Source organism: Netta rufina, assembly GCF_964035555.1.
Source record: "Netta rufina genome assembly, chromosome: Z".
Lineage (NCBI taxonomy): Eukaryota > Metazoa > Chordata > Aves > Anseriformes > Anatidae > Netta > Netta rufina.
Genome location: NC_140126.1, coordinates 19,054,676 through 19,080,934, shown reverse-complemented (window position 1 = coordinate 19,080,934; position 26,259 = coordinate 19,054,676). Strand labels below are relative to the sequence as shown.

General features: G+C 35.9%; 1 protein-coding gene across 4 annotated transcripts; it reads right to left on the bottom strand.

Moving 5' to 3' along the window:
- Positions 1 to 1,480: 1,480 nt before the first annotated feature.
- On the bottom strand, positions 1,481 to 26,161 carry TRAPPC13 (trafficking protein particle complex subunit 13). 4 transcript variants are annotated; one of them, XM_084305795.1, is made up of 13 exons: positions 26,051 to 26,161; positions 19,123 to 19,191; positions 18,095 to 18,194; positions 17,207 to 17,291; positions 16,134 to 16,261; positions 15,893 to 15,965; positions 13,226 to 13,270; positions 10,123 to 10,140; positions 7,797 to 7,930; positions 5,174 to 5,372; positions 3,169 to 3,269; positions 1,823 to 1,973; positions 1,481 to 1,732 (listed from the first exon to the last, which is right to left on the bottom strand). In XM_084305795.1, exons 1-13 carry the CDS (start codon positions 26,094 to 26,096, stop codon positions 1,625 to 1,627), a joined length of 1,257 nt encoding a protein of 418 aa, XP_084161921.1. In that variant the 5' UTR covers positions 26,097 to 26,161; the 3' UTR covers positions 1,481 to 1,624. The 4 variants fall into 4 exon arrangements, with proteins under 4 accessions (XP_084161921.1, XP_084161922.1, XP_084161923.1 ...); XM_084305796.1 differs by having other exon boundaries at positions 1,823 to 1,970; XM_084305797.1 differs by lacking the exon at positions 10,123 to 10,140.
- Between the last annotated feature and the right edge of the window lie 98 nt (positions 26,162 to 26,259).

The following is a 26,259-nucleotide window of genomic DNA, read 5'->3' as shown; positions in this document are numbered from 1 at the left end:
TCTTTGTCGTTGTTCACATGTGCAGCCCTATAGCTTACTGTATTTATGGGGTAACAATCCCCAAGGTAAAATGGAGTTGAAGCATTGGTTAGTTGTTTGAAATTTTCTCTTAAAGATGATTTTGATGTAATTTTGCATACTAAAATATTGCTATGTTTAGGTGTTATGTCAGTACAGATCATATGTAACCAGAACATTCATTGCAATGATGGCATTAGCTGACCCTTTTGGAATGTGCTGCAATTAGCATAATACTTAACTTGTAAACATTCTTTGTTTCTTGTATATTAACAAAAAGGGCTTTGTAGCCCCAGTAAAAAGAAAGACAGCGTAACCAATAACAGGAGCTGTCATGGCGTACTTTTCCATTGAAGCCAGGAACAGAGGGGATCATTTATGCTAAAATCTATTTTGCCTTTAATAGGTTAAATTGTTTCACAAAGTCATGCAATACAACTCAATCACAGGGTGAGGAAGGAATCTTTTCCTGTGTGATAACTGCACTTTTGTTTTGCACTAAAATTTTTCATTCTGCTTGATCAAGTGGTAAACCCCAATCCCAGTAAATACTACTTTAATTTAAGGTCAGTTACAGTTCATCATTTAACTGAACAAATATGTATTTATCACCTAACTGGTTTTGTATCATTACCGTTCCATCAACATTTAAGTGTGATAATGGTTAGAAAAGAAAGTGTTTTGCATTCAAATTGTAAACTCCTGTAACCTGCTTGCATGGAAATATATTCTAAGTATGTCTGATCAGAGAAACATCTAATGTAATACTCAGCGTAGAAATTGTTTCAGTTGCAGTTTTGGTTTTGTAACGAGTATAAAGTAGACTCATTTGTCCTGAGACAGAATTAAATCTGCAACTTCTGAAGAAATCACCATAACACCATTTGAGGCTACAGATAGTCATACTGGCAAAATGCAACTTGGCTACCATTTCTGTATCTCTCCTACCTCTTACTACCACATGGTCACATCTCCTTCAGTTTGTGTCAACTTAACTTGAAAACAGATTATAAATAAAGTTATTTACATTTTTTGCGTTGATAGTTGTGGCTTTAATGTTTTAGTTTTTTGGTACAACTAGAATAACAGATTATACTGTGTTTGTTTTTTTAATACCTTTTATGCTGTTTGGTATGCATTTTATTAAATGTGTAAGGTATGGTTTCAATTTTTTTTGTATGAGCTCATCTCCTCAATTTAGTTAGCTGGTCTTAAATTTATCTAATATCTTAAAATTGAAAGATTTTGGATATAGACAAGTCTAAAATAATTTACTTATCCATAAAACGATAGTTCTTTCAGCCTGAAATAGTTTTGTCAGAACCACAATTTAATAACTTCACATATTTTTAAAGTAACAACAGTGGAGTATGGCTATTTGAAAGAAACTGCCCCTGAATCTTTCCCCTCACCCAACATGACGTTAATGCAAAATAAATTGCTACAGACACACTTTTTTTAAAAGGTTTTATTTTCAGTAAATAAAATGAATACGCATCTGTTAAAATGATTTCAAAAAATGCTCAGAGAAGTTATATAAGCATACTTATGATGATGAAGTTGGTCCAAAAAAAAAAAAACAAACCAGCTGGAATAAGATTTTTCTTCAGCTTTCTTGTTTGACTTTTGAAGAAACCACACAGACTTGAGCAATATCATCATACTCATATGTTCTCTTCAAAAATGTGTCTGTAAGTCTCAAGCCAGAAACACTCTAGAAAGGGAAAAGATTTATAAGAGTTATTAGAATGACTAGGCTTATAAGACAGCTATTTAATAATAAAGTCATGCCGTAAAGACGTACTTGTAATCCCTGCACTGAAGACAATAACGTAAGTGCAAGATGGAGAGATGAACTTGGGTGCAGCTTTCCAAGTTGTCTTCCTGAAACTCCACACCAGTGGATGGAATTCGTATTGCACATTTCTAAAACCAGATCCATAGTCCTTTCACTGCTAGAGGAAAAGGAAAAACAAGAATAAATCCGTGGGCTATTTTTAAGCATTCAAGAACTGCAGCCATGTAACAGCTAGATTACTTTATTATTCAGGTTGTTGTTAATCAAGGACTTAATAATTTATGTAATTATAAGAAGGCAAGTAGGGTATACTGTGATGTGCACTGATTTATTTGCATATAGCTTTGACTGATATACGAGTTTTCTGTCATGGATTCAGTTATACTGGAGGTCGTAATACTAGTCACATTTTGGATGTCCTTCAAGATTTACCATGAGAAATAACTGCAGACCAGGTGTCTGCTTTAGTCCCTGGCTTCTAATTTTATTTAGAATTACTTTACTTAAATATCACTCTTGCAACGCTTTTATAACAGCCTACTGTAGATCATAGTGTAAATACAAAGAAAGTCAAAACATGGATAGACACACAAAAGACTACTTTGACAATGTTCAGCAGACATAGGAGTGGTACAGAACTAGCAGTAAAATCAGGCTGGATACAAATGGCATTTATTCTAAAAAAAAAAAACAACTGTTTAAAAACAAACAAAAAGCCCCAACAACTACTTAAGAACTAAGAGGACTTTTGATTTAAGTATGCAATTTAATTGTGAAATCTTGCATGATATTGCAGCCAATTCCACGGAATTCTGCTACTGATTTTTGACAGTCTCCAAATTCAAACGGTATTAACATATAATTTGTTAATGCTCTGTCCTGCCAGTGGGCAGGCTGGGGGTGCAGCAGGAGCTGGGAGAGGACAGACCCAGGACAGCTGACCCCAACTGCCCAAAGGGGTATTCCGCACTGTATGGGGTCATGCTAAACAATATATAGGGGTGGCTAGCCGGCGTGGGGGGGACAGCTGCTCAGGGATAGGCTGAGCATCAGTCAGCTGGTGGTGAGCAATTGCATTGTGCATCACCTGCTTTGTGCACAGTAGTACTCTTGTTATATTATTATTTTCCTGTCTTAATAAATTCTCTATCTCAACCCACAGGCTTCATTTTCCCGTTCCTCTCCCTCATCCCAGAGAGGGAGCGGGGAGGGTGAGTGACCCCACTCACCCTCACTCTCACAGGGTGAGAGCATGGTGCTTAGCTGCCAGCCGGGTTAAACCACAACAAAAATGTAATGGCTACAACTTACCCACTCAGGAAAAAAGCATAAGCATCACGTGACATCATTACCTGCAATTTGTTATTTTACATGTAATATCAAAAGGTTCTTCCAAATTTACGGTGTCTGGTATTGTCTCCAGAGAAAGCCTTACATCACCATAACCAGGTGCCTGGGGAGGTACAAGAATGCAAATTTCTTAAATTCTGGCTAGCAAAGCTGGAGTTGTTACTACTCAAGTTTTCATTTACTGCAACAGGCTTAGAATAGCAGGAATGTGAAGACAGGAGATAACTCTTCATGCTTTTGACTTATAGCCATATCACAGCAGTGCTCCACCCACTACTGACCATCAGCTTGAGAGATTTAACAATTCATTCAACAACCATGATCTGCATATCAAGAATGATGGCATTATTTATAGGGAATGATACACACTTAAGTATTAAGTTTATCATATAATTCACATCCTCCGTGTCCAAATACTCATATACTGCTTCTGAAAACATCAGTGTTCATTTTAAGACCTTTCTATTAGATGGATAACAAAGAAACGATGGACAACATTAGTATAGTTTCCCTGCATTTGTCTTTCACTGTTCTTGACCTTTAGAAAAAGCATCGTCCCTAAGAAATTAGCTTGTTCATTCTCCTTGCCATTTCAGTCCCCCAAGCCTCTGCCAAAATAATCAGCTGCTACCAGTAAGAATGGTGCATGATATTACACTTCGAAAATCTAAATTAAGTTACTGACTTGAATCAGCCCAAGTTCGGAGTAGCTAGGGTTTGTTAGTAAATAACAGGAAATGTATTTGGCTCTTGACAAAATTTGATAGTTGACAATCTCCACAGGCAAAAAAAAATCCTAAGGCAAAAACAAGGGAAAATTTTGTCCTGCCTGACAAGCTGTAGTTGTGACGCACGCTCAAATTCAGCGATAAATAATGCTGTGGTAAAAGTTACATTTACAACTTGATTAAAAGGCCAAAGAGGCCCCAAAAAACAGTGATTTGACAGCTTGTGAACAGTTTTCAGTTATATTTGGCTCCTTACATGCTAAAGACAGATGGCATTTTAAAAAGCATATTAAATTAGACATTAGAGACAGCAGAGGGATATCAAAACTGACAAAGAATTTCCTATCAGTAAAGCAATGTAAGTTTGGCAACTTGAAAAAAAAGAAATGTAGTTTGTGAATTCCAAGAGCACTCCACAAAACCAATCAAATTACATTAAGTAGAAGATTCAAGATACTTGTTTCAGAAGTACATTCCTGACCAGGTAATGAAAGAAGTAATGAAAGTAATGAAAGAAAGTAACAGTACAGTAAAATTCCATGCCTGTGAAGGAAATAGTGGTCGTAAGGCTGTGGAATCTAGACATGAAATAATCTGATAGCACTCAGAAGATAAAACAACATGAGGGAGGAATTGCAACCTCGAATTCATAAACTTTTTATAAATCAACCAGATATAATAGACCGAATCAAAACTATAGATATGAAAGTTGAATATATTATATATGCTATATGTAAAAATTACTACTCAAAGAAGCTCAGATGTCTGAATGAATTAGGGAGCAGACTTCTACGTCAAATGTTGGCATACATAAAGGAGTTCTTTTATCACTGCTTTTCAGTTTGCTGCTGAATGGCATCCAAAAAGTTATTTTTATTCTAATGGAAATATTTTACTACACTTGTTATTGATTCTGGCAATTCAAATGTACAAGACACTAAGTTATGTTGTTCAGTGCTGTGAAGAAAAGGAAAAGACATGTTATGTATCTCAGAATAAATCCTTAAGAACAACAAAAAGTTGCCACTCATAAGAACAAAAGGAATACTTTTGTTCAGCTACAGTTCCTCCAAGTAGTACTTCTTCCACACTTCATAGATCAAATGTGTGCTCAGTATTTATATCAAATAACTTTCCCAAATGTACACAGACATGAATTCAGAATGAGGTCCACAAAGTAAGCAGCTTTAACTTTTCCTTTGAGACATTATTGAACTGTTCAACAGGTTGCCTTAAAAATGGATGCTAAATTAAACCAATGCTTAAGTTAAAGACTTACCATTCTTTGGAGTTGGCTTGTTTGCAGCCTTCCTCGTTCACCTAGATTCGTTTTCCATACGATGTCTAGTTTTCCAATCACTGTTACACCTTTTATTACTCCAGCTTTCTCTGCAAATTCCTGCTTTGGTTTTAGGCAGTATAAGTATTGACGTGTATCCATAGGTTGTAAATAAGTCCTTGAGCCAAAAGTGGACTCACTAAAACAAAAAACAACATGCCATAATTTAAACACTTATTTTTAAGAGGACTTAAAAAGAACCCTACATTTCTTCTCCATTCTCCCCAGTTTTACTGTGTGTGTGGCATTTTATTCTTCATCATTCTAGTCTACATTCTATTTTATGTATCTTCACAACAGAAAACAATTCTACAATCTATGTACATTGAAAGGACCATTTGTAGATGAGAGGAAAGTCAACTCAGCTGAGCCAGAGGAAACTGAGGTGCAAATTCACTTTGCTAAATGATAGTTTATTATCATCTGGCATCTTAGCATTTGAACAACAGTGCTGGCAATTTTTAAAAAGTAATTTAATCTCATTAGTAAAGGCTAGTATACATCTCTGAAAAAAAATGTAAACCACAGTAATTGTAATTTAGAATAGTATGTTAGAATATTGATTTAATTATGTCAAATAATCAACCGTAGCAATGCTTCATCTACCTCAAACACATACACTAAGCTAAACTTCTATTTCTGCCTGAGATACTGACAGATTGAGACACACAGGTAAAACAAAGTGCAAAAACAGCTTCATTATTTCATGTATTTTTTAACCCTCATTAACCAGATCAAGAAAATAACAAGAAATTCAAAAACAGTTATACAGAAACTGAGTATCTGACCTAGGGAGGGGCAAGCACTAGTACAGAGACAAAAAAAGAATCTGGATGCCTACTCTGATTTTCACATTAATTTGGAGCTTACCCAGACAGATGAGAGTAGAAAAAGCAGTTGCTGTAGTTCAGGCTCCCTGTGCATGTTAGCATTTTGAAGTAAACAGTTCTTCATTTTAACAATGACAAGGAATTTAGAACTTACTCATGGATTGAAATAATGCAGAAAATAAGCACTTAAGAGGTATATACCGAGGACTGTATATTCCTTGCAGAATGGATTTTATAGCAAAGGGTCATATAGCCTGCTTTATAAAGCTGAATACATTCATTGAGTGCTATTAAGATGCTGAAAAATTTGCATGAAAAGGCCAGTAGTATAATGGAGCTACTTACAAAAAACTAAGTTTACTGCTTGAAACGTGCTGAAACGTTACTTAATGAACAGATTAGGATAGTATCATATAACCTGAAGGCAAGGGCAACTGCAAAGATTAATTAAATTCCATTTCAGCTTCCCATTTTTTCAAGAGTTCTTTCAACGGCATGCCCAAACAGCAGTTTAACCATCTTCTCAAACATTAGGAAAAGGGAGGAAGGTACTCCAGATGCTGAGAACCACAGTGTTTAGCTTCAGAGCATGCGGAAAGCTGGCATGTAAATATGATATTCTTAAGAACAACAATCCTTCCACAGATCCCAAAAGCAGCTTATTCATATTTCAGTGTTCTCAGCATTAAATCTTTAAAGAAATAGATAATTATGACTGCCAGGAAGTACAGAACTTATTTTGGCGTTGAATTTCAATTCATCTGAAACTACTTGTGACAAGAACTTGACACACTACAATTTTATGTAATTGCTGTAGACTCTTCCATTTTTAAGCACAGACCTTTAAGTTTTTTCCATCAAGACCCACAGTCCCCTCAGTATCTTACACAAGTATTTTGTTTGGCCTCCCTGGCTAAACATTAAGATTAAGCATTCTTTAATCTCTTTACTACTCCTGCCAGCCTTGATAAGGTTTTCTTAGCTGCTTAGATACTAAATGGCAGTGACCACCATGTGAAATTCGATCCACAAATGCAGAATTGTACCTCATTCACCACATTCATTGCAACTCAGTATGAAAAAATCAATTAATTCTATGTCTTTCTAAACACTTCTGCTACATAAAATGCTATTTGGTTCCTTTTCCAGTGAATCTCAGACTCTCGCAGTCTCACAAGCTGACGATTCGAATTCAGGGCAAGAAACACTACAGTGGACACGAACACTTCATATGAACAGCACTCCACTATGCTGCAGCTGAGTGCTTTGACAGTCAGGGAGAAGACAGAATTTTCACTTCAGCCCCCACTACAAAGCACCCACACTACACCTCCTCAAAACAAAAACAAAAACAAGCAACTGCAAAGCACAAACAGCCAAAGTTGACCTTCACCCAGACATTACAGGCTTTTGCATCCTCAACAGTTTCACTGCTAAACATATACATAAACAGATCAAGTCAGAACCACACAGGGGCTGAATTTTATAAAGGCGATACTGAAAAACATACTAGGTAGATACTAGGTAGAATTACAAAGTTTAAAGAATAGTTTCTAAAAAACATTAAAACTTTTACAGCTGAATTCCTAACAGAAATTTGACCTTTTAAATCAGGCAAAGAAGTACAATCCTACAGTTACAGACAACTCACTAATTGTAATGCTTATAACTCATGAAACCATAATGTGAAGTTTCAAAGCCAAATACCAACTAATTTCTGAATCTCAACATACCTTTCCCCTGCTGTTTCAACTGTGTTCAGTTCCGCAACATTGTACATAATGGATGGCTCTAAAGAAACCTTCTCCATAAACATTGGAGAGGTAGTGATATTCTGTATCTGAGCTTCCAGAAACACTTCATCTGTCTGAAAAAACAGAACAGCAAAATCATGAAAATGTGATTGATGTTATTAAAAAGATAAGACAGTCCTATTGTTAAAAAAAATAAGTCATGTGTGTTTAGTTCATGCCTGCAAATCAAATTAAAGTAATTAATGCAAGAAAAACCTTAATCCCAGTTACAATTAATAGGAGCAAAAGTGTTAGTCAACAGATATCTTGCCAAACAATGGATGTGGGATAATTTTTCTATGTTCTAGCTATTGCTTATTTGTAACACTCAGATTGCCACTTCCCAAAACTTTCATCAACTCAATAAAAACTCAAGTTCTAATACAAAATATTAAAAGAAAAAAAAAGAAAAAAAAAGGAATCGCAGTGCACATTAATGCCATGCCATGCCAGATTACTAGTGCCTCAAGCTGTGTAAAAAAAATGTAAAGTATGTGTGTTTTGCTTGAACTGAAGTATAATAGTTCAGGTACATGCTCTGAGATTTTCTCATTATTTTAAAACATTAATGTACCAGCTAAAAAGCAAAACAGCCTCCTCTCTCGTCAGCTTTGTCATGCCTATGGTCACCAGCATTATACGCATCCATCAGTTTAATTGGTGCTCTACCTTCAGAATGCCCTATAGGACACATCTGTGCAAATGAAACCAGTGCCTGAAGATGGTATACAAGTACCAATTCTAGCACAGGAATGAGAGGTACGGACTTTTTAACTCAATAAACTGAAAAATCATGAAACTTGAGGTGTTTTTGCCTTCATTGCTTCTGTGGAATTGCAGACCATTAAAGTCACTTTGAAGCTTTAAAACCTCAGGATAGAATAATTATTGAAGGCTCAGTCTACTAGAAATATAAGCCCCTGGAGAAGTGCCAATTATTTAAAATTAAAAAAGAAAAAGAAAAAAAAAAAAGTTTGTGGAAATACCAAATCTGCATTTCCAAAAAAGCTATTGATAAATACAATTAGAACCAGTTAAGGTGTTTTATTATGATAATTTCAAAAGATGTATTTTATGAAGAAGGTGGAAGGAAGCTTATAGTTTCTTTTTAATCATTGTAAATAAGTGACCTCATTGTACTAATAAATTCCTGCTTGTAAATTACAAAATAGAAGTCTGAATTTTATTACTCTCAAAAGGCACTGTATCACAAGGAGAAATACAGAATGGTACTGGAACTATACATTGTGCTTTACTAACATGTTATGCACAAATCATGTGTATATACATAAAGGAATGAAAATTGTGCAAGCCTAACAGGTTATGGACAGACCTCGCACTTGCAGAAGGAGTTGGAACAACCCCCAACTGAAACATGGCTCCTAGCAGTCATTACTACTAACACCACCTAGCTGTCACTTAAATTGGCATTGTTTATATCCCATAAATCCATTGCTCAAAATCTCCATTAACCCAAGTTTTAGTTGTTTTAATGCAGCAACCATAGGCAAAGTTTTAGAAAAAGCTAGTTTGAAAGGGAAAAGAAAAAACAAGCAGCATAATGAAAAAGCAAGTTAGCTTCATGTTACTCCTAACTTGTTTAAATATCATGTTTTTTTTAAAGAAAACAAAAAAAAAAAACACTTAAGTACTTCACAAGAATGCAGCTTGCTTTAACACAACGCACACCTTAAAGTGAGATCAGACTGCTGAAGTACCATACTAACTCATCAGCTGTTACATGCAGTTAAAAGTCGGAAAGCACAGCTCCAGCCTGGGAAAGGAAGAACATCCAGCTGCTGCTCTCTCCTCAAACCCACTGTCTCCACCAACTGGACGGGAAAAGTTCTGTCACAGCTCACACAAGCAGTGCTGTAGTTAAACCTACACTTCCAGGGTTCAGTACCAATCAGGTTTTAAAAGGGATTAACTCCCACTTTCACATAATGAATCGATCCCCTTGTCCAGTTAAAAAGGAAACTTCTATGCCGTCAAATTTTGGTGAGATGTTGTATAGAATGGCCCACACAAACAAGTGTTTAAAGTAATCAACTTTTAGTTTCAACAATGGGTATTAAAGAAAGAGCTAACCATTTAAATGATTAGCTGCACATATGCAGGACAGATGACAAAACATCAGTTCGTGATATGCAGAACAAACATTGCTTTTCCATTATGTTTTTTAAAATAATGTCAACAACAAGCACAGAGACAGAGAGACAATTAAAAAAGCATATATATTTATAAAAAAATAAATAAAAATTACCACAGAACTGAGGTCACTCTAATGGGAAAATAAAAAAGAACACATTAGAGAAATTAGGGTTAAATGTTAAAGAAAAAGGAGGCTAACTTTCAAACAAAATGCATTTCTGCATTTTTTTGCACCATCTAAACAAGAGAGCATTAGTAAGACAGAAATGTAAATTAAAATGGATGCAAACAAAGATGACAACTACATTTCTAAAAAGTCGTAGCTAGTATTGTTACATGGTTTACTAGCTTTGCTTCAGATTTTACTAAATGTAAAACCAATCCAAAATAGAGCCTAGGGCACATAAATCACACATAAGGCATGGTAGAATATACTGATGGATAAAAAAAAAAAAAAAAAAAAAAAAAAAAAAAAAGCAGTTAGTTTTGGAGCAAGTTTAAAGTTTGTCCTCAGTTTAAATCCATGCAATCGGTTGTATATGAAATGGAAAAACAGTCCTTGTCATTTTACAGATAATGTTAAGTATTTGTATTTTTAAGGTCTCAAAAATAAAAATCGAGTGATAATGGGTTCTAACAAAGCCACAATACTACAGATTAAAACAAGATTTGGGTTTGGGGTAATTTAATTGGGAAAAAAAAAAAAAAACAACAACTTTTTTGGGGGGGAATAGCCATCATTCAAAAAGAAACCAACATTAATTGCAAAATTTATTTTCTTAAGTGGCTGTGCGTTTGTCTCCCTTGTCATGTTTGCAGGAACAGAATCTTTTATAGAGCCTTTTTGAAGGCACACCAGTCAGTGAAGCACCTTCTACAGACTGTGGCAGGTAATTCAATCACAGGATTGCTGCAAGCTAGGGTGACATGCATTCTATACACGGATTTCAGTGACCACCATGATTTGGATGTTACTGCAACATGAGCAACAAGCAAGAAGATTAAAGTTCAGTGTTATATTTTGTCTTAGGAAGATGAAAAAAATTACTAGAAATTGCGATCCATAATTTTAGTGACAAATTTTATGAATTGATAGCATCACATTTGTAACGTTAATAGTAATAGCTTAAAACCTTTAAAGACCTTTAGTAAATCAGTAACTGACAGGTACAATTGCTTCCCTTCCCATTTCCCAAGTAGGAAGGAAATTCTTAAATTCTTAAAATTCAGGATGATGGTGGTGGTGCTTCTGACAGCAGCGTAATAGCACATACAACACTTATACAATTACCTCATTATTATTATTATTATTTTATTCACCTTCTGCCATCACAACACACAGCAGCACTTTATATACTTTCAGATGTGAAATCACAATCAGCTTGTTAGGCAAATGAAAATCTCTCAATATCACCCACAATGTTGTGTTTGTGTGTTTTTGTTTTTCTTTAAAAAAAAAAAAAAAGTTTTAGTCAATCATGTGAATACTATGGTAATGGCAGTAACATAAACAACCAGACAGAAAAAAAAAAAAAAAAAAGGCAAAAACCTGGCCTTTTTAAACCTTTATGAATTAAAAAAACAAATGAAAAAAACACAACACCACCAGCTCAAACGCCACAGCTTCTCATGAATCTGTATCACGAGAAATTTGTTGCTAATTGAAGAAAGAAGATACTTTATTCAGTCCCTTATCAAGGCCAGACAGTAAAACATCTTTTCAATAAAATAATTTTGAGTTACATCAAGTCTGCCCAAAATTTACTTTAAGTGGCTTTTATTTCTATTTTTTAGGAAGTGTTCCAGCACAGAACAAAATTTACATGTGAAGTGCACAGAGACAGCAACATTTACTTTAAGATGCCTGTCCCTCTTTCACCCACCATCTGTTTTCCATCTGCAATAAAATCCATGGAGGAAATGGAGTTTTATCTCGTTCCCAAAGGAATTACCTTGGTTTTATATCACTTGGTTTTATATAGATGTTTCCAGATATTCGCATTTATGGATAACACCAGATCTATGAAGCACTCAACTAGAGGTACATTGTATATTCTAACTCTACTCAGGTATCTCACTCTTAGTAAACCTAAGAACCGAAGACTGTAGCCTAATGTAGCCAGGTATTTTTAGGAAAACATTTCCTTCCTTTTCCTCTGTACTTCAATATTTAAATTATTTATGATCTACACCTCGCTTTAAATAAAACTCTCTATATTAAATGGCTCATGATCTACGTGCTATTCATTCTCAACAGAGAAAATCTTGGTTGGGAATTTCCTTTGCGACACTGAACATGACAGAACTTTGCACATGGAATCCTCATTTGTAGACCAGAAATTGTCTGCTATTTCTCCCTTCCATTTTCTCTGTTGATATTGTTAGGAAGGGAAAGAAATATATCTTTTGTACACTCTACAACAAAACTATTTACAGAATCATAGAATCATTAAGGTTGGAAAAAACCTCCAAAACCATCTGGTCCAAACATCCTCCTACCACCAATATCACCCACTAAACCACGTCCAACCATGTCCAACCTTTCTTTAAGCATCCCCAGGGATGGTGACTCCATCACCTCCCTGGGCAATTCAATACATATATATGCAGGGAATGTCTAAAATTGAAAGTAACAATGTATGTAATTTGTAAGAGTTTCCACTATCAGCATTACTTTCATTTAAAATTCTTCCCGGAAATAGCTGAAGACAGCTATACCTGAGTATGTCCAAATAAATATTTACTGTCATTTAGTTTTGCAGTACTGTCACAAACCTAAAAAAATAATTTACATTACAGAGAACTCATATTTACATTGGAGAAAAATAAATTTAAATTTCCCCAGTCTGGTAAACTATTGATTGTTTTGCAAACAATTAATATCCCCTACAGTAGGTAGTCTATCAACCTAAAAATACAAGACATAAATGGAAGTATTTAAGATTATGGGAAAGCAGAAAATATGAAAAAGAAATCAGTCAATTGCATTAAGGTCCTGGCCTAGATACCATCTCATTCTCCCTTCATCATAAATATATCTGTTTTTAAACTAATGACATAAACCCACCACGTAAAGTTTCACTTCAGAACAGATCATCTTGCTAAGGAATCTGGTACCTAAGAAGTTATTTGAATTTCACCTAACCACCTAACATGAAGTAATAAAAAAACAAGCATACCAAACCCAAACCCAAATGCAAACAGCTCACACTTACCTCCGCATTGTAGAATTTGGTTTTGACATCTAGTGGTTTGAGAACCTGAATGAAATGAAAAAGGACAGATCAACAGCTGGTTTCTCAGACAACTCCAGCATAAACTTTTTGTAAGTGTCAGAATCTCTGGTGTGTTGATTCTGTTACTTTGATCTTAAGCAGAACAGACGGATAAAGGAAGACACAACAGAATCACCTCTGGTAAAATTTCACAATTAACTATATTCTGCTTCTTATTAACATACTTGGCTGCTTTGTAACTTTGAGTAGCATTCTCCTATTGATAAAAAATAGTGCTCCACTGTCCTCTTAAGAAATGAGACAAATACAATGCAGCGAGCAGAATATGTCTTTAGAATAACATTACATCCACCTCATATTCTGAAGTGCTCTCTGCTTGCTTTCAAGTGGGAAAAAGAGCAGTGTAATATTTACAAGTCCTTCACACCATTTCGCAGCAAACAAATGTTGCTGAGGACTTCTCAAAAAATAAATGAAAGAGAACTATTCATATGATTAGTTTAAGCAATGAACCATTACTAGCCTTGACTTCCTTCTTGAAAGTACAATAGCTAAAATTATGAAGAAGTGAAAAAAAAAAAAAACCACACTTTTCAATCATGTAAAATTGGGTCTACAGGAAAAAAAAAAAAAAAAAAAAGACTACCAAAAGGAATAATTAAATGCATGCTTTAAGTGCTTGGACTTTGTGCATAAAGCCACTACACTTAACTCAAAATAGTTAATATATGAAATGGATATACGTTGATAGAACTCAAAGAAATAAACTATTATACTTGAAAGTAAACAAGTTTATATTATCTTGCTGAAGACATTTATTCTGCTTCACATATGGAAAAACTTATTTTATTTACATGTGAGTGTACTATATCCCGAGAGATGCCTAAAGTTCCAAGTTCTGAACAAAGTTTCTAAGCTTTTAGCCCTGAAGAATTCAAGGTTAAAAAGAGTCCTCACAGAGAGTTTTGCATAAAAGGTAAAATGTTCAAATCTTTCCAGTAACAATTACCACCTCTCTCTGTAGCCAGGAAAAAAAAATACAATTTTAATTTATATGTTTGTCAAGTTTGGAGGTTGTTTTTTGTTTGTTTTAAGTATTCTTATTATTAATTTCTCTAAATTTTGATGTTTTCTACCTCTTTCTGACAAAGTCCTTCTGTTCATTCCAGTAAATTTCAAGTGGCATTTTAGTAAAAATCAAGTAATTATTTTACTGTTCCCAATAAAAACAAAACAAAACCCAACAACAACAAAACTCTAGACAGAATCATAGGAATGCACAGGAACATAATGGTCTTAATTAATCGGTGATAGCTCTAGAAAAAAATAGGCGCTATTCATCAATATTAAAGCCCATAATTGGTAAAAAAGAAACTGAAAACAAACTGTAACACTGGTTCAACCTAAAAGAGCCTAGAAAATATAATGGAAAAAAGTCAGTATCTGTCAAACAGTAAACATTTTTTTTATGTTATAAAGTGGCTGGTGGCACCTCTCTTACCAAGGAGCCATCACTTGCCATTGTAATGTCACTATTCAGTTGCCTTTAATATTTTTGTTTGTTTCTTCTCACATTTTGTAGCTAGCATCACCATGCCAAATGCAAAAACAACAACCAAAGTATTACGTATTTTTCTTATAATGAATCTGAGAGTATTTATAGAGCAGTGATAAAGTGATATATATAGTGATATTTATACATATCACACACTTATACGTATGTACATATATACACACACACACTTTCTGATAATCTCTTATACTGCTTTCTTTAAAGGAAGAGTTTCAAATTTGACAGATAACTTGCTTGAGCTACTCTGAGATTAAAGTTCACTGTGTTTGATTAAGTTATAAATTATATAGAAATTAAAAAACATGCATGTAGACCCCTAAAAATGTTTCCAAATAAGCATCTGTATTGAGTGTAAAGGATTTTGAATTAAAATTGAACTAGGTTCTACCAAGAAGTTTAAGTAGGGAAGAGAAGATGAGACCTCTATGAGAGAATCCAAAAATGTATTCAGTAAAGCACATCACCTAGTCCTCTGTTATTATCCTACAGTTATCCAAGTCCCAGTATAGTTCTCTAAAAATAAACATCCATTACATATACAGCTAAAATACACTTTCCTGCCAGAACCAGTCCACAGATGATAGTACTTTCCTGCTTTCATCAGTTATTATAATCAAGTCTTGAAACCTGTGTGGTGGAACAAAGGGTTTCAACTCCATCAATTACTTCTACTGATATATATATATGCATAAGATACAACATATTAGAATTCTTCTCTTAGTTTCCTTTGAAAAACAAACCATTACATTCAATTTTTAAAAGGTTACATACACTAAAAGAAAAATCTAAATTTTATAATCTAAATTCAAAGGTTAGATGTATTAAAAGTCAGACTGACTTGTTTTGTTTAAAAGTAACCATAAAGCTGGCTGCTATGAAAACATCTTTTTAAATTCTTTCTGAAATGTTTATCCGCATGGTAATTAGAAATCCTCAATTCATGCAAAGTTCCACCAGTTTTAGTTCAAATGTCAAATATTAGTATGTAACTGTTTTAAAGGATCAAATATTTTAAAATTATTTTCCATATCTACCCATTTATTACAAGTAGACTAGAATACTTTGTACAATACCTGAAATTTGAAGAACTTTCTGAAGTACATCTTCTCCCCTGTCTGCGTAGTGTAACTTACTGCACAAACTAAGCTGAAACATTTTTAAAAATAAATTGAGTTACTTTAAATTTTGAGCTATATCAAAGCAGAAATAAAATATCATGCATTTGCTGCAGTTTATTTTAAACTTTATAAAACTCTGTAGTGCTATAAACAAATAATCAGATAAAAATGAAAATCAGAAGATTTAAAACCTTACATGTGTGTTCCTATTTCCTTTACTTCATGATGAATCACATCATCAATACAACAGTCAGGTTTAAGTTCTGCCACTGCAGCACTAGAAGCTGAAAGGTTCAAACGCTGAGAACTTGTCTGAAGATCAGCCTAGGAATAGAAAAACGAAGCATTGGTTAGAACTACAGCTGCTACGGGCAATCTAAGAAGAAACAGCGTATGCTGAGAAGTATTAGGTTTCACTTAGGGTTTTGTATGCTTTTATACACAAAATACAACAAAGCCAAGTTACTTGTCAAAGTAAAAGACAATTTCTAAAACATATCATAGAATTACAGAATGGTTTGGATTGGAAGGAACCATAAATATCACCCAGTTCCAACCCCCCTGCCATGGACAGGGGCACCTCCCACCAGACCAGGTTGCCCAAAGGCCATCCAGCCTGGCCTTGTGGATGGGACATCCACAGCTTCCCTGGGCAATGTGTTCCAGCACCTCACCACCCTCTGAGTGAACAACTTATTCCTAATATCTAATCTAAACCTACCCTCTTTTAGTTTAAAACCATCTCCTTTAAAACGCAGCTTATACAATCAATTTCCCTTTACTTTTGAGTTCCACAAATTCTAGAATTTCTGCTCTCAACAGATTATTTGTTCAGCAGCAAATGCAAAAAATGATGCAGTAGGAAAGAAATCATTTGAAATATAAACAAAATTCAAGTCAATACATGCCTTAAAGAGAGTTTATGACAAGGATTGGATGACCTTATTGAAAGTGCAAGTAAAAATACAAACTTAGTTTGTTTTGGCTGCAGAAGTTTTGCTACACTAATTCTCCAGAGAAGCTTTACAACTTCTCCATTTTTTGAAACAATCCTATCTTTTTATTTTAATCTTTAGAGATTTCTACATCACTTCTATTTTTATGAATTTTTGTTTCCAGGGATATTTTCTGGGTCAGAAAAAAATGGACAGATATCTCTTAAAGTCTGTATATAAAACATGTTAAATGCATCAGGTATCATCAGGAAACTTATTTAACTTTTGTGTATTTTTTTCAATAAACCTAGTATATAGATTTATCTTTACATACCTTCACCAGTATGTCCTTGACAACTTGGTTACTGTCATTATGTACACTAATGTAACTGGAAAATGTTTCTCCCAGAAATATATTTCTGTGATCAAAAAAAAAAAGAATATGTTTAGCAACAACAACAACAGCAAAATAATATTTCACTAAAGCCCCTTTAAATTCTTTTTTATTTGTCTATTCTAAGCTGTTCAGTAACCTTGCCAATGCCAATTACTAGACCCGATTCTTAAAATGCCACAAAGAGGTAGTCTGTGAAAGTCCTAGAAGAGACTTACATAGAAGTTGCAGTAAATCCTGCTTAGAGAACTCCTAGTCAAATGCTGTGCTTAAACTATATTGCAACAAGCTCTATTATGGGAATCCTATTTCCTGTAGTTACAAAGCTGCATCAGACATAGTAATTAAAAACATTCTATTTTCTTTTATATATTTCCAGTATCCAGCAGGCAACAGAACTCTTTCTAAAATTCAAACATAAGAACTTAGGAGGTTGTCAGATCAAATCCTTTAAGTATGTTGGCAATTTCACTCCCATTCTTTGAAATGTCATCCTTCTGAGAGAAAGTTTCAAAAGAAAACAAACATATCAGCACACCCAAATATCTGTCAGTATAAGCTGTGGTTTATAGTAGTGTTTATGTCAGAAATTCATCCAGAGCTGTAAATTTCTTTCAAATTTACATACTTGTTATATTCAGTCAGGCTACAGATAACAAACATTAGGCAATATACATTTATATGTTATGTCCTGTTATAACTCAAGTTTCTATTTTTAAAATGATAGAACATTTTATTGCATAACAATGATATTCAAAAAAAGAAAGACAATTAATAATTACATTGCTACAACTTGCGTGTTAAATAGTACAACACATTCGTTCTTACCCAAAATTTTGAGGCAAAGTCAGCATTTCTCCTAGCATCAAAGCTTCTGCACCTTTTACAGTAGAAGGATCATCTTTCATGAGCTGGTTAAATAGATTACCTGTAGAAATATCAAGTTACTAGTATCAAATATCTGCCAAGTCTAAAGCTTTGCTTACATTTAAGATATGACACAATCACTTATTTAGATGTACCTTGTATTTGGCATACTTACTCTACAAGCAACTTATTTAGGGGTAAAATCTGCATGACCTGCTTATAAATTATAACCTACTTCCTGGCATTTGTGTCCAATAAATCATTCTGTACATATGCAGAAAGGTCTAATCCCAAAGGCATTCTCAAGTTACAATTAAACTTTAAGGGAAATTCTGCCTGAACAGAGCACATTACAAGACAGAAATAATCAGTCCCGCTTACTTTTTTTCCCCTGTTTGCTTTGCATTTCCACACAGCCCTCTCTTCCTGGATCTTTCTTTTTCTTCTTTCTTACACTTGGCTTCCAGCTACTTCTTGCAACTACTGCTGAGGAACAACCCAGGAACTTCTAATTCATGACTATACCCCAAGTATTTTGCCATTTCAAAGCTGTGATTCTTGCAAAATCATTTGCCATAAAACGTTAATGCACTGGTTACAATTAGCAGGGCATTTTCTTTCTCCAGGTGAAGCAGATACTAACACCAAACTTATGTTTTCTACAATTACACTTTTCTGTTATAGCTGTTTTCCATTTTAAAATAACAGCATGCTCCCTAAGTCACAATAGCATCTATAGGGGAATCTTAATATCTCAGACTTTGAGTTCACACGTGCAATGAAATTACCAAATTTTCAAAGCTCTAGGTCAAGTGTTGTACAGTGCACCTGGGCATTTTCCTGTAGCTATCGCCAAACAAAATATATTGCTGTTTCAGGCTACTTTCTCCGGGATATCATAAGACTCCTTTGATATCTAAGTCTCAGACACTTACAGGGGTTAAACCTGGCAATGTGTACACAATACTATGTCAATACAGAAGACATACCTGGCAAATCTCTCTCTTCACAGGTCACCGGAATATTAGTGAATAAGGTGGGTTTGGTTAGCCTCATCACTGCAAAATCAGAAAATAAACCATAGGTCAATAAAACGTTTGTCTGTTTGTTTGAAGTATAATTTTGTCTTGCTTTCCTCCCACATAAACAAAACAAAACAAAACAAAACAAAACAAAACAAAACAAAACAAAAAAAAAGCCTCAGCTTGAATGATGGTAAGACCTTTTAAGATCATCTGGTTATTTTTAATACAACAAATTCCCTTGTACCCTGAGATCCAAGAGCATTGGTGATATTACACCTGCCTGCCTTATTCCCTTGGCAATCTGATGTGCTTAAGGTCTTATCTGTTAAAGTGCTTTGTGGACTTCAGAAGCAGTCCATAAGTTTACAGAACTATGTAGGCTAAAAGTCTGTCCTATTATCCTGGTTGCTATATAACTGCACAAAATGACTGATCTGGACCCTTTCAGCCATATGCTCCAGGACATAAAGAATAGCATTTACATACTAATCTCCACAAGATACACAAGTCTAAGACCCACAATTATTTACACAACTGTTTTCTTTTTTTCTTGTGGTGACAAACTTTAAGAGGAACCTGCTTACAAAACACTTTTTATCAATACTGACAAAATCAAATCACTGAGATCTTGCTATTAAAAAGTCTCTAACTCCCTGCTATTAAAAAAACAAACAAAAAAACAAACAAACAAAAAAAAAAACCACCAACAACAACAAAAAACAACCCTCTACTTCCAGAAAGTTGTATTTTCAAAGGCTATTTCTCCTATGAAGACGGGCTGAGGGAGCTGGGGCTGTTCAGCCTGGAGAAGAGAAGGCTCTGGGCAGACCTTAGAGCAGCCTTCCAGTTCCTAAAGGTGGCCTACAGGAAGGGTGGCCTACCCTACAGGTAGGGACTCTTTGTCAAGGAGTGGAGTGACAGGGCAAGGGCAAATAACTTTAAACTAAAACAGGGGAGATTTAGATTGGATATAAGGAAGAAATTCTTTACTGTGAGGTTGGTGAGGCCCTGGCACAGGCTGCCCAGAGAAGCTGTGGGTCCCCCATCCCTGGAGGTGCTCAAGGCCAGGCTGGATGGGGCTTTGGGCAGCCTGGTCTGGTGGGAGGTGTCCCTGTCCATGGAATTAGTGGGCTTTAGGGTTCCTTCCAACACAAACCATTCTGTGGTTCTATTTTAACTCATAACACTTAAAGTTGCATGATTTACATTTCCATTATGTATTCTTAAAGAATTCTTAAAAGAATTCCTCCCTATTCATATAAATCAATGCTCCCAAACTTGCATATTGCTTCACATGAAAGCATTCATATGAAACTTATTTGCATTTGCAACCTGAGATGTTGCATGTGATATGAATATGAAAAAAGCACTAATTCATTTTTCTTCTAAGCTACTGAAACATAAAACCACATTATTTTCTGTAAAGTAAAACAAAAAAAAAGGGATTTCTCATGAATGCAAAAAGTTAATCAACAACCTTGCACCAAAATATGGACTGTGCTTTTACCTTTATCATACACCTTAAATGGGTCTTATATGTCCAGTCAGCTTTTGTTACTTGCAACTGTGTGAAATACTCTATTGTTCTGATATACGTTAGGGTGTAGTGGGTTGTATCAGCTCACAGTAACTATACTATCACCCAGCAAACCTATGCAAGTTAGTATTGACGTGAAGAAATCTCAGTTTTCACATAAAAAATAACAATAATAACGATAATACATTCTCATTGATATGGTGAAAAGTTGAAAAGTGTGAAGTCTGAAGGCCATGAGGTAAATAAAAACCCACAAAACAAGCAAATGGAGAACCTCTGTCAACAGTGACAATGACAGAGATACTGAATTATATGTGCATATTAACTAAGCATTTCTAGAGTAGTTAAAAAAAAAAAAAGTTTTATATTGTACATTGTACAACTGCTTGTACATTGGCGCTACCCCAAAACCAGTAATTCTATAGAGAAACTAAATGTGGCACTCAACTTTTAGTACACCAGTTTCCAGCTGAGGTGTGCCCAGCAAGCACTGTGCGTATCATTAGCATTATCATTAGTTTACACCAGCCAAGCCAAAGCAGCAGAAAGCTGACAGCTACTACTGAACAGTGACACCGATCTCTGCTCCAGTTTAGAAAGATCACAGAATTACAGAATATCCTGAGTTGGAAGGGACCCACAAGAATCATGGAGTCCAACTCCTGGCTCCACACAGGACCACCCAAAAACCAGACCAGATGTCTGAGAGCATTGTCCAAACACTCCTTGAACTCTGTCAGGCTTGGTGCCACGATGTCCTGGTTTCAGTTAGGGCAGCGTTCATTTTCTTCCTAGTAGCTGGTAGGGTGCTACGTCTTGGCTTAGGATGAGAAGAGTGCTGATAACATGCTGATGTTTTAATCGTTGCACAGCACTGTTTACACCAAGCTTCTCACTCTGTCCTGCCAGCGGGCAGGCTGGGGGTGCAGCAGGAGGTAGGAGGGGACAGACCCAGGAGAGCTGACCCCAACTGCCCAAAGGGGTATTCCGTACCGTATGGGGTCATGCTGAGCAATAGATAGGGGTGGGAGGGCCAGCTGCTCGGGGTTAGGCTGGGCATCAGTCAGTGGGTGGTAAGCAATTGCATTGTGCATCACTTGCTTTGTACACATTATTAGTAGTAGTACTATTATCATCATTATTGTTATTATTATCATTGTTATTATTACTTTTGTGTCTTAAACTGTCTTTATCTCAACTCACAGGCTTCACTTTCCCATTTCTCTCCCCCATCCCAGAGAGGGAGGGGGAAGGTGAGCAAATGGCTGTGTGGTGTTTAGCTGCCAGCCGGGTTAAACCACAAGACATGCCCACTGCCAGGGGCAGCCTGTCCCAGTGCCCAACGACCTCTGGGTGCAGACCCTTTCCCTAATCCCCAGCCTGACCCTCCCCTGTCCCAGCTCCATGCTGTTCCCTTGGGTCCTGTACTTGGCCAGCAGGGAAAAACAGATCAGCAACGAATGAAGTCAAAACACATAAATGAGGATATGTACATTCTTGTATTTAATGGCACTACTAAAATAATACTGGAAACTATTAAAAAGTATTTTACCCTTGGAGGACTACCTATCATCTCTTGCTTTTCTTCTCACATCCTAGATACAAATATAACATTAAATAAATTCCTAATTACTCTGCATTCTACTCCACTATATTTTTTAAAATTCTGACAGCACAAAGTAACTTCATCAGTACTGTCTTTAAGATCAGAAAAATAATTTCAGTGAAATAACTTGGCTATATAAACTTTAAATCTAATAATGACCATTAGTTACTCCAGCCATAACTTTGTATCAGTTTTGCTAAGCAATAACATTAAATCTCACACAAACACACCAAATGTCAATACAGGATGTTTAGCATTCAGTCAAAGTTTAATAATACATGTCAATGACGCAAACTGAGAGATATCCTTAGATTTAAAATACAAAAATGCCTACAATAAATTATTATTCTAACATATGATTGTCATGCCAAGAAAAGCACAAGTAACATTCCAAGGGAATTATTTACTTTTCTGGAAAAATTAAGTGTGGAAACTTAATTTTTTCCTTTAGACAACTGAAGTAGACAAAAGCTACAAAACAGAGTACTAAACCAAATAAATGTACTAATCTTATTAGAACCTTTCATAAGTTTCCTGGCAAAACAAATATATTATTACAGCTTAAAAATTGTAGCAAATTAATATTAAATATTTAATAGTTAATAATAGCTTGTTAATTCATCAGTTATTTTAAAGTTTATATATTATAAGCTTAAAAACTCTAGTGCTTCACACAGCAATATTATTATGAAACTATTGTACATTTATAAACTAAATATAATTCCAAATTTATGTACAAGTAAATTCATTTTATTAGTAAGACTCAGCTTCTCCCTAAGAATATTTCTTACATATTCACAGTATAATATATCACAGAAAATCCATATCTCTCCCACAGATCTTTGGATAGTAGCATTGCAAGACGGCAATTCATTATGTTTGATGAGTCTGTTCAATTTTATCCAGACGTCCTCCAAGTTCTGATTACTACAAGTAGACTGTCCGATTGTCCACTTTGCTCTATAGAATGCATGCAGTTTTAGTCTTTCCAAACTGTTCTGCAGTTCTCGAGATAAAGGAAGAATCTTTTCTTTAAGCTTAGGGCTATGGACAGAGACACTCCAAGACCTTTTCAATTTTTGTTCTCCGTTAGATGGTGGTTCTCCTTGATTTTCCAAGTTAACTGGTCTGTGAACGTTTTGTGTTTGGACTAAAGTCTGCCCATGATTCGTGTTAGACTGAAACTCAGGAAGATTTTTTGTGCAGTCATAACTAGGAGATCCTACAATGTATTCTGAAGGTGAAGAAAGTTGTTTTAATTCTTCTGCTTCCTCAGAAGAAATAACAGGTGGTTGCTTTTTTGGTTTGAGGGGAAGTCTGCACAAATCACTTGGAAACCAGGGTGTAAATCTTGGTAACTGACGAATAGGAAAGTCCTTCACTGCCGCTTGTGCAATTTTCTGCAGTTCTATTAGATCTTTCTGATGTGGTCGATAATGCAAGACCACTTCCATGCTTGTACCACTTACTCTTAATAAAAGGAAAAGTCTCTTGATTAGGATTCATAAATCTAGACTGAAACATCTTATTTACAAGAATTTCCTTCCCCCGTGCTGCAAAGATCAGTGGAAAACAGGACCTAAAGCAGAAGTATTATAAAAAAAAAAAATAAGATACTACCATATGACAAACAACAGTGCTAGGATATTTTGTTAAAAAAAAAAAAAAAAAAAAGATAGATCTAGATATCCAGATACAGACATATATATCAGAGTGTTTCTACTTTACCCAGGCTGTCTATAGCAACTGTATTTCATAGCAACTGTATTTCATTATTGCCAGCATAACTTCATTACACTGAAAATTACCAGTATGAGCACAGCTTACTCAACAGCATCCCTCACAAGAGCAATCCTTTTACTGTTACCTTCTCATACTTGTCATCCACATGTAACTATTCTTGCTACACCTTTTAATATTCATCAAAAACAGGCTCTCCCTTGCTGAGGACACCTCAGAAGTTCTCTCAGATGTCCACTTTTACATATTAAAGCAATAATTCTCTTGTCCCAGAGATTCTATTCTCTGATACTAACCACTACTGCTAACCAGTTACTACCACTTACTAACAAGCATACCACATACTAACAAGCATATATCAAGGTATGAAGTAAAATAACCAAAAAAAAAATAACCAAAAACGTATTTAAAAGCTTGTCATCTTTAACAAGATACACCACTACCTATTTTACCAAACTCACCAATCAAAACTATTACTTATTTAATCAAGTATTTTCCTTCAAAAATTTCAACATGCTAAATCAGGGCATATAGATGACCTAGCAAATTTACTATGCATTACAAAAACATTACTTCAAACAGCACAGACAGATGCAGCAGTTTTTGAAGTCTCAGACTAACAGGAAAGTGTTGTGGACACGCTAAAGTGGTCTGCTCTTCTTCCAGCTCATATCAGAACTGCACGTTCGATTCTGATCTCAAAGCTTCCAAGCGATACATTCAGCTATTCTTCTGGAATAACTTACGGATACAGTAAGTTCCTGAAGACTTTATACTCTGAAAGTGTCTGTAATTTCTTTCTTTCATACAATGACTATATTAAAAACAGGAAAAAAAGAAAAAAAAAGAAAAAAAAAAAAAAAGACCTACACACACTACTATGAAACATGATATAGTATGCACTAAAACATGCCTTCTCTTTCTCTCCAGCTTCTCCCTCTCCCCCATTGCAAAATGATTTTGCAATCATTTAAGGTTCCCTATCAAACATCAGCAACACACACTAACATCAAATCAATAAAATCTAGGATTGCTTAGTCATTGCACTGTCTCTATATATAAATAGGCAAAATGCAAAGAAATTCAGATACCTTTCTCCCTTCTACTTGCAAAACCTACGTCCTGGGCACTGTACCACATCCAATACAAAGCCAAGTATTGAACTGACACCTCACAAAGACACCACAGAACATGTTCCTTTGGATTAGTCACTACCGAAACGCACTTGCAGTGGCACCTGACATTGTCTCACGTTCTAGGGGGTTTGCTGTTGATTTTTTTGCGTGCATGTACACGTGCAAAAGCGGCTGTTGATCGCCAGATGATGGTTAGTTCACAGATGTCACCGTGAGACGCCGACACCGTAAGATCTGTCCCCAGGAGTGCTGGAAGCTGGTGCTGGGGCAGAAAATGGACGCCGACAGGCGCTTTGCACCAGCGCTGCATTATGCAGCCCCACTCGTGTAGGACATGCACGCAATGGAGATTCAGGCTATTTATTGCTACTGCCCAACGAGGAACATTTATTTCCAAGCCAAGCATTGTCCAAGAGATAGGCGGCAGGTTTTACTGAAAGAAGGGGCAATGAGACTCAGGCTTTTTGGCATCTGAGTTAGTAACGTACTGCGCCCTCCTGCCAGCTGGCATGCCCAGGTTCCCTGCTGATCCTTTTTACAGCGTTATTTTGACATTTTTATCGCTAATAACTCTGCCAGGCACAAGGGGGCCCACCCACTTCTCCATTTCCCTTCCCAACGAGTCTGGAACCAAGGACACAAACCCCGCATCCCCTCGTCGAGGCCAAACTCCTCAAATTTTAAGGAAAAAAAAATATATTTATATATATATATATATATATATATATATATAACTAACCCAGGGAAAGGAGACATTTAAAGCACACAAAGAAAGAAAAACACCGCCTGAAACCCTCCCTCCCGCCCCTCGGAGCCAGGCCCTGCGGCGGAGGGCGGCCCCCAGGGCCCGTGTCGGTGCCCGCTCCCCGGTACCTTTCAGGGCCAGCAGGTGCTCCTGCTTGGGCTGCGCCACGTCCATGGCGCCGCCGTCCCCCCGCGGGCAGCGCCTGCTCCTCCGCCGCTCCAACCGGAAACGCCCGTCACCGGCACGGCAGGGGAGGGGAGGGACTACAACTCCCAGAAGGCATTGCCGCTCACGGAGGGGGGCTGGGGAGGGGTCTCGCCCCGCGGGGCATGACGGG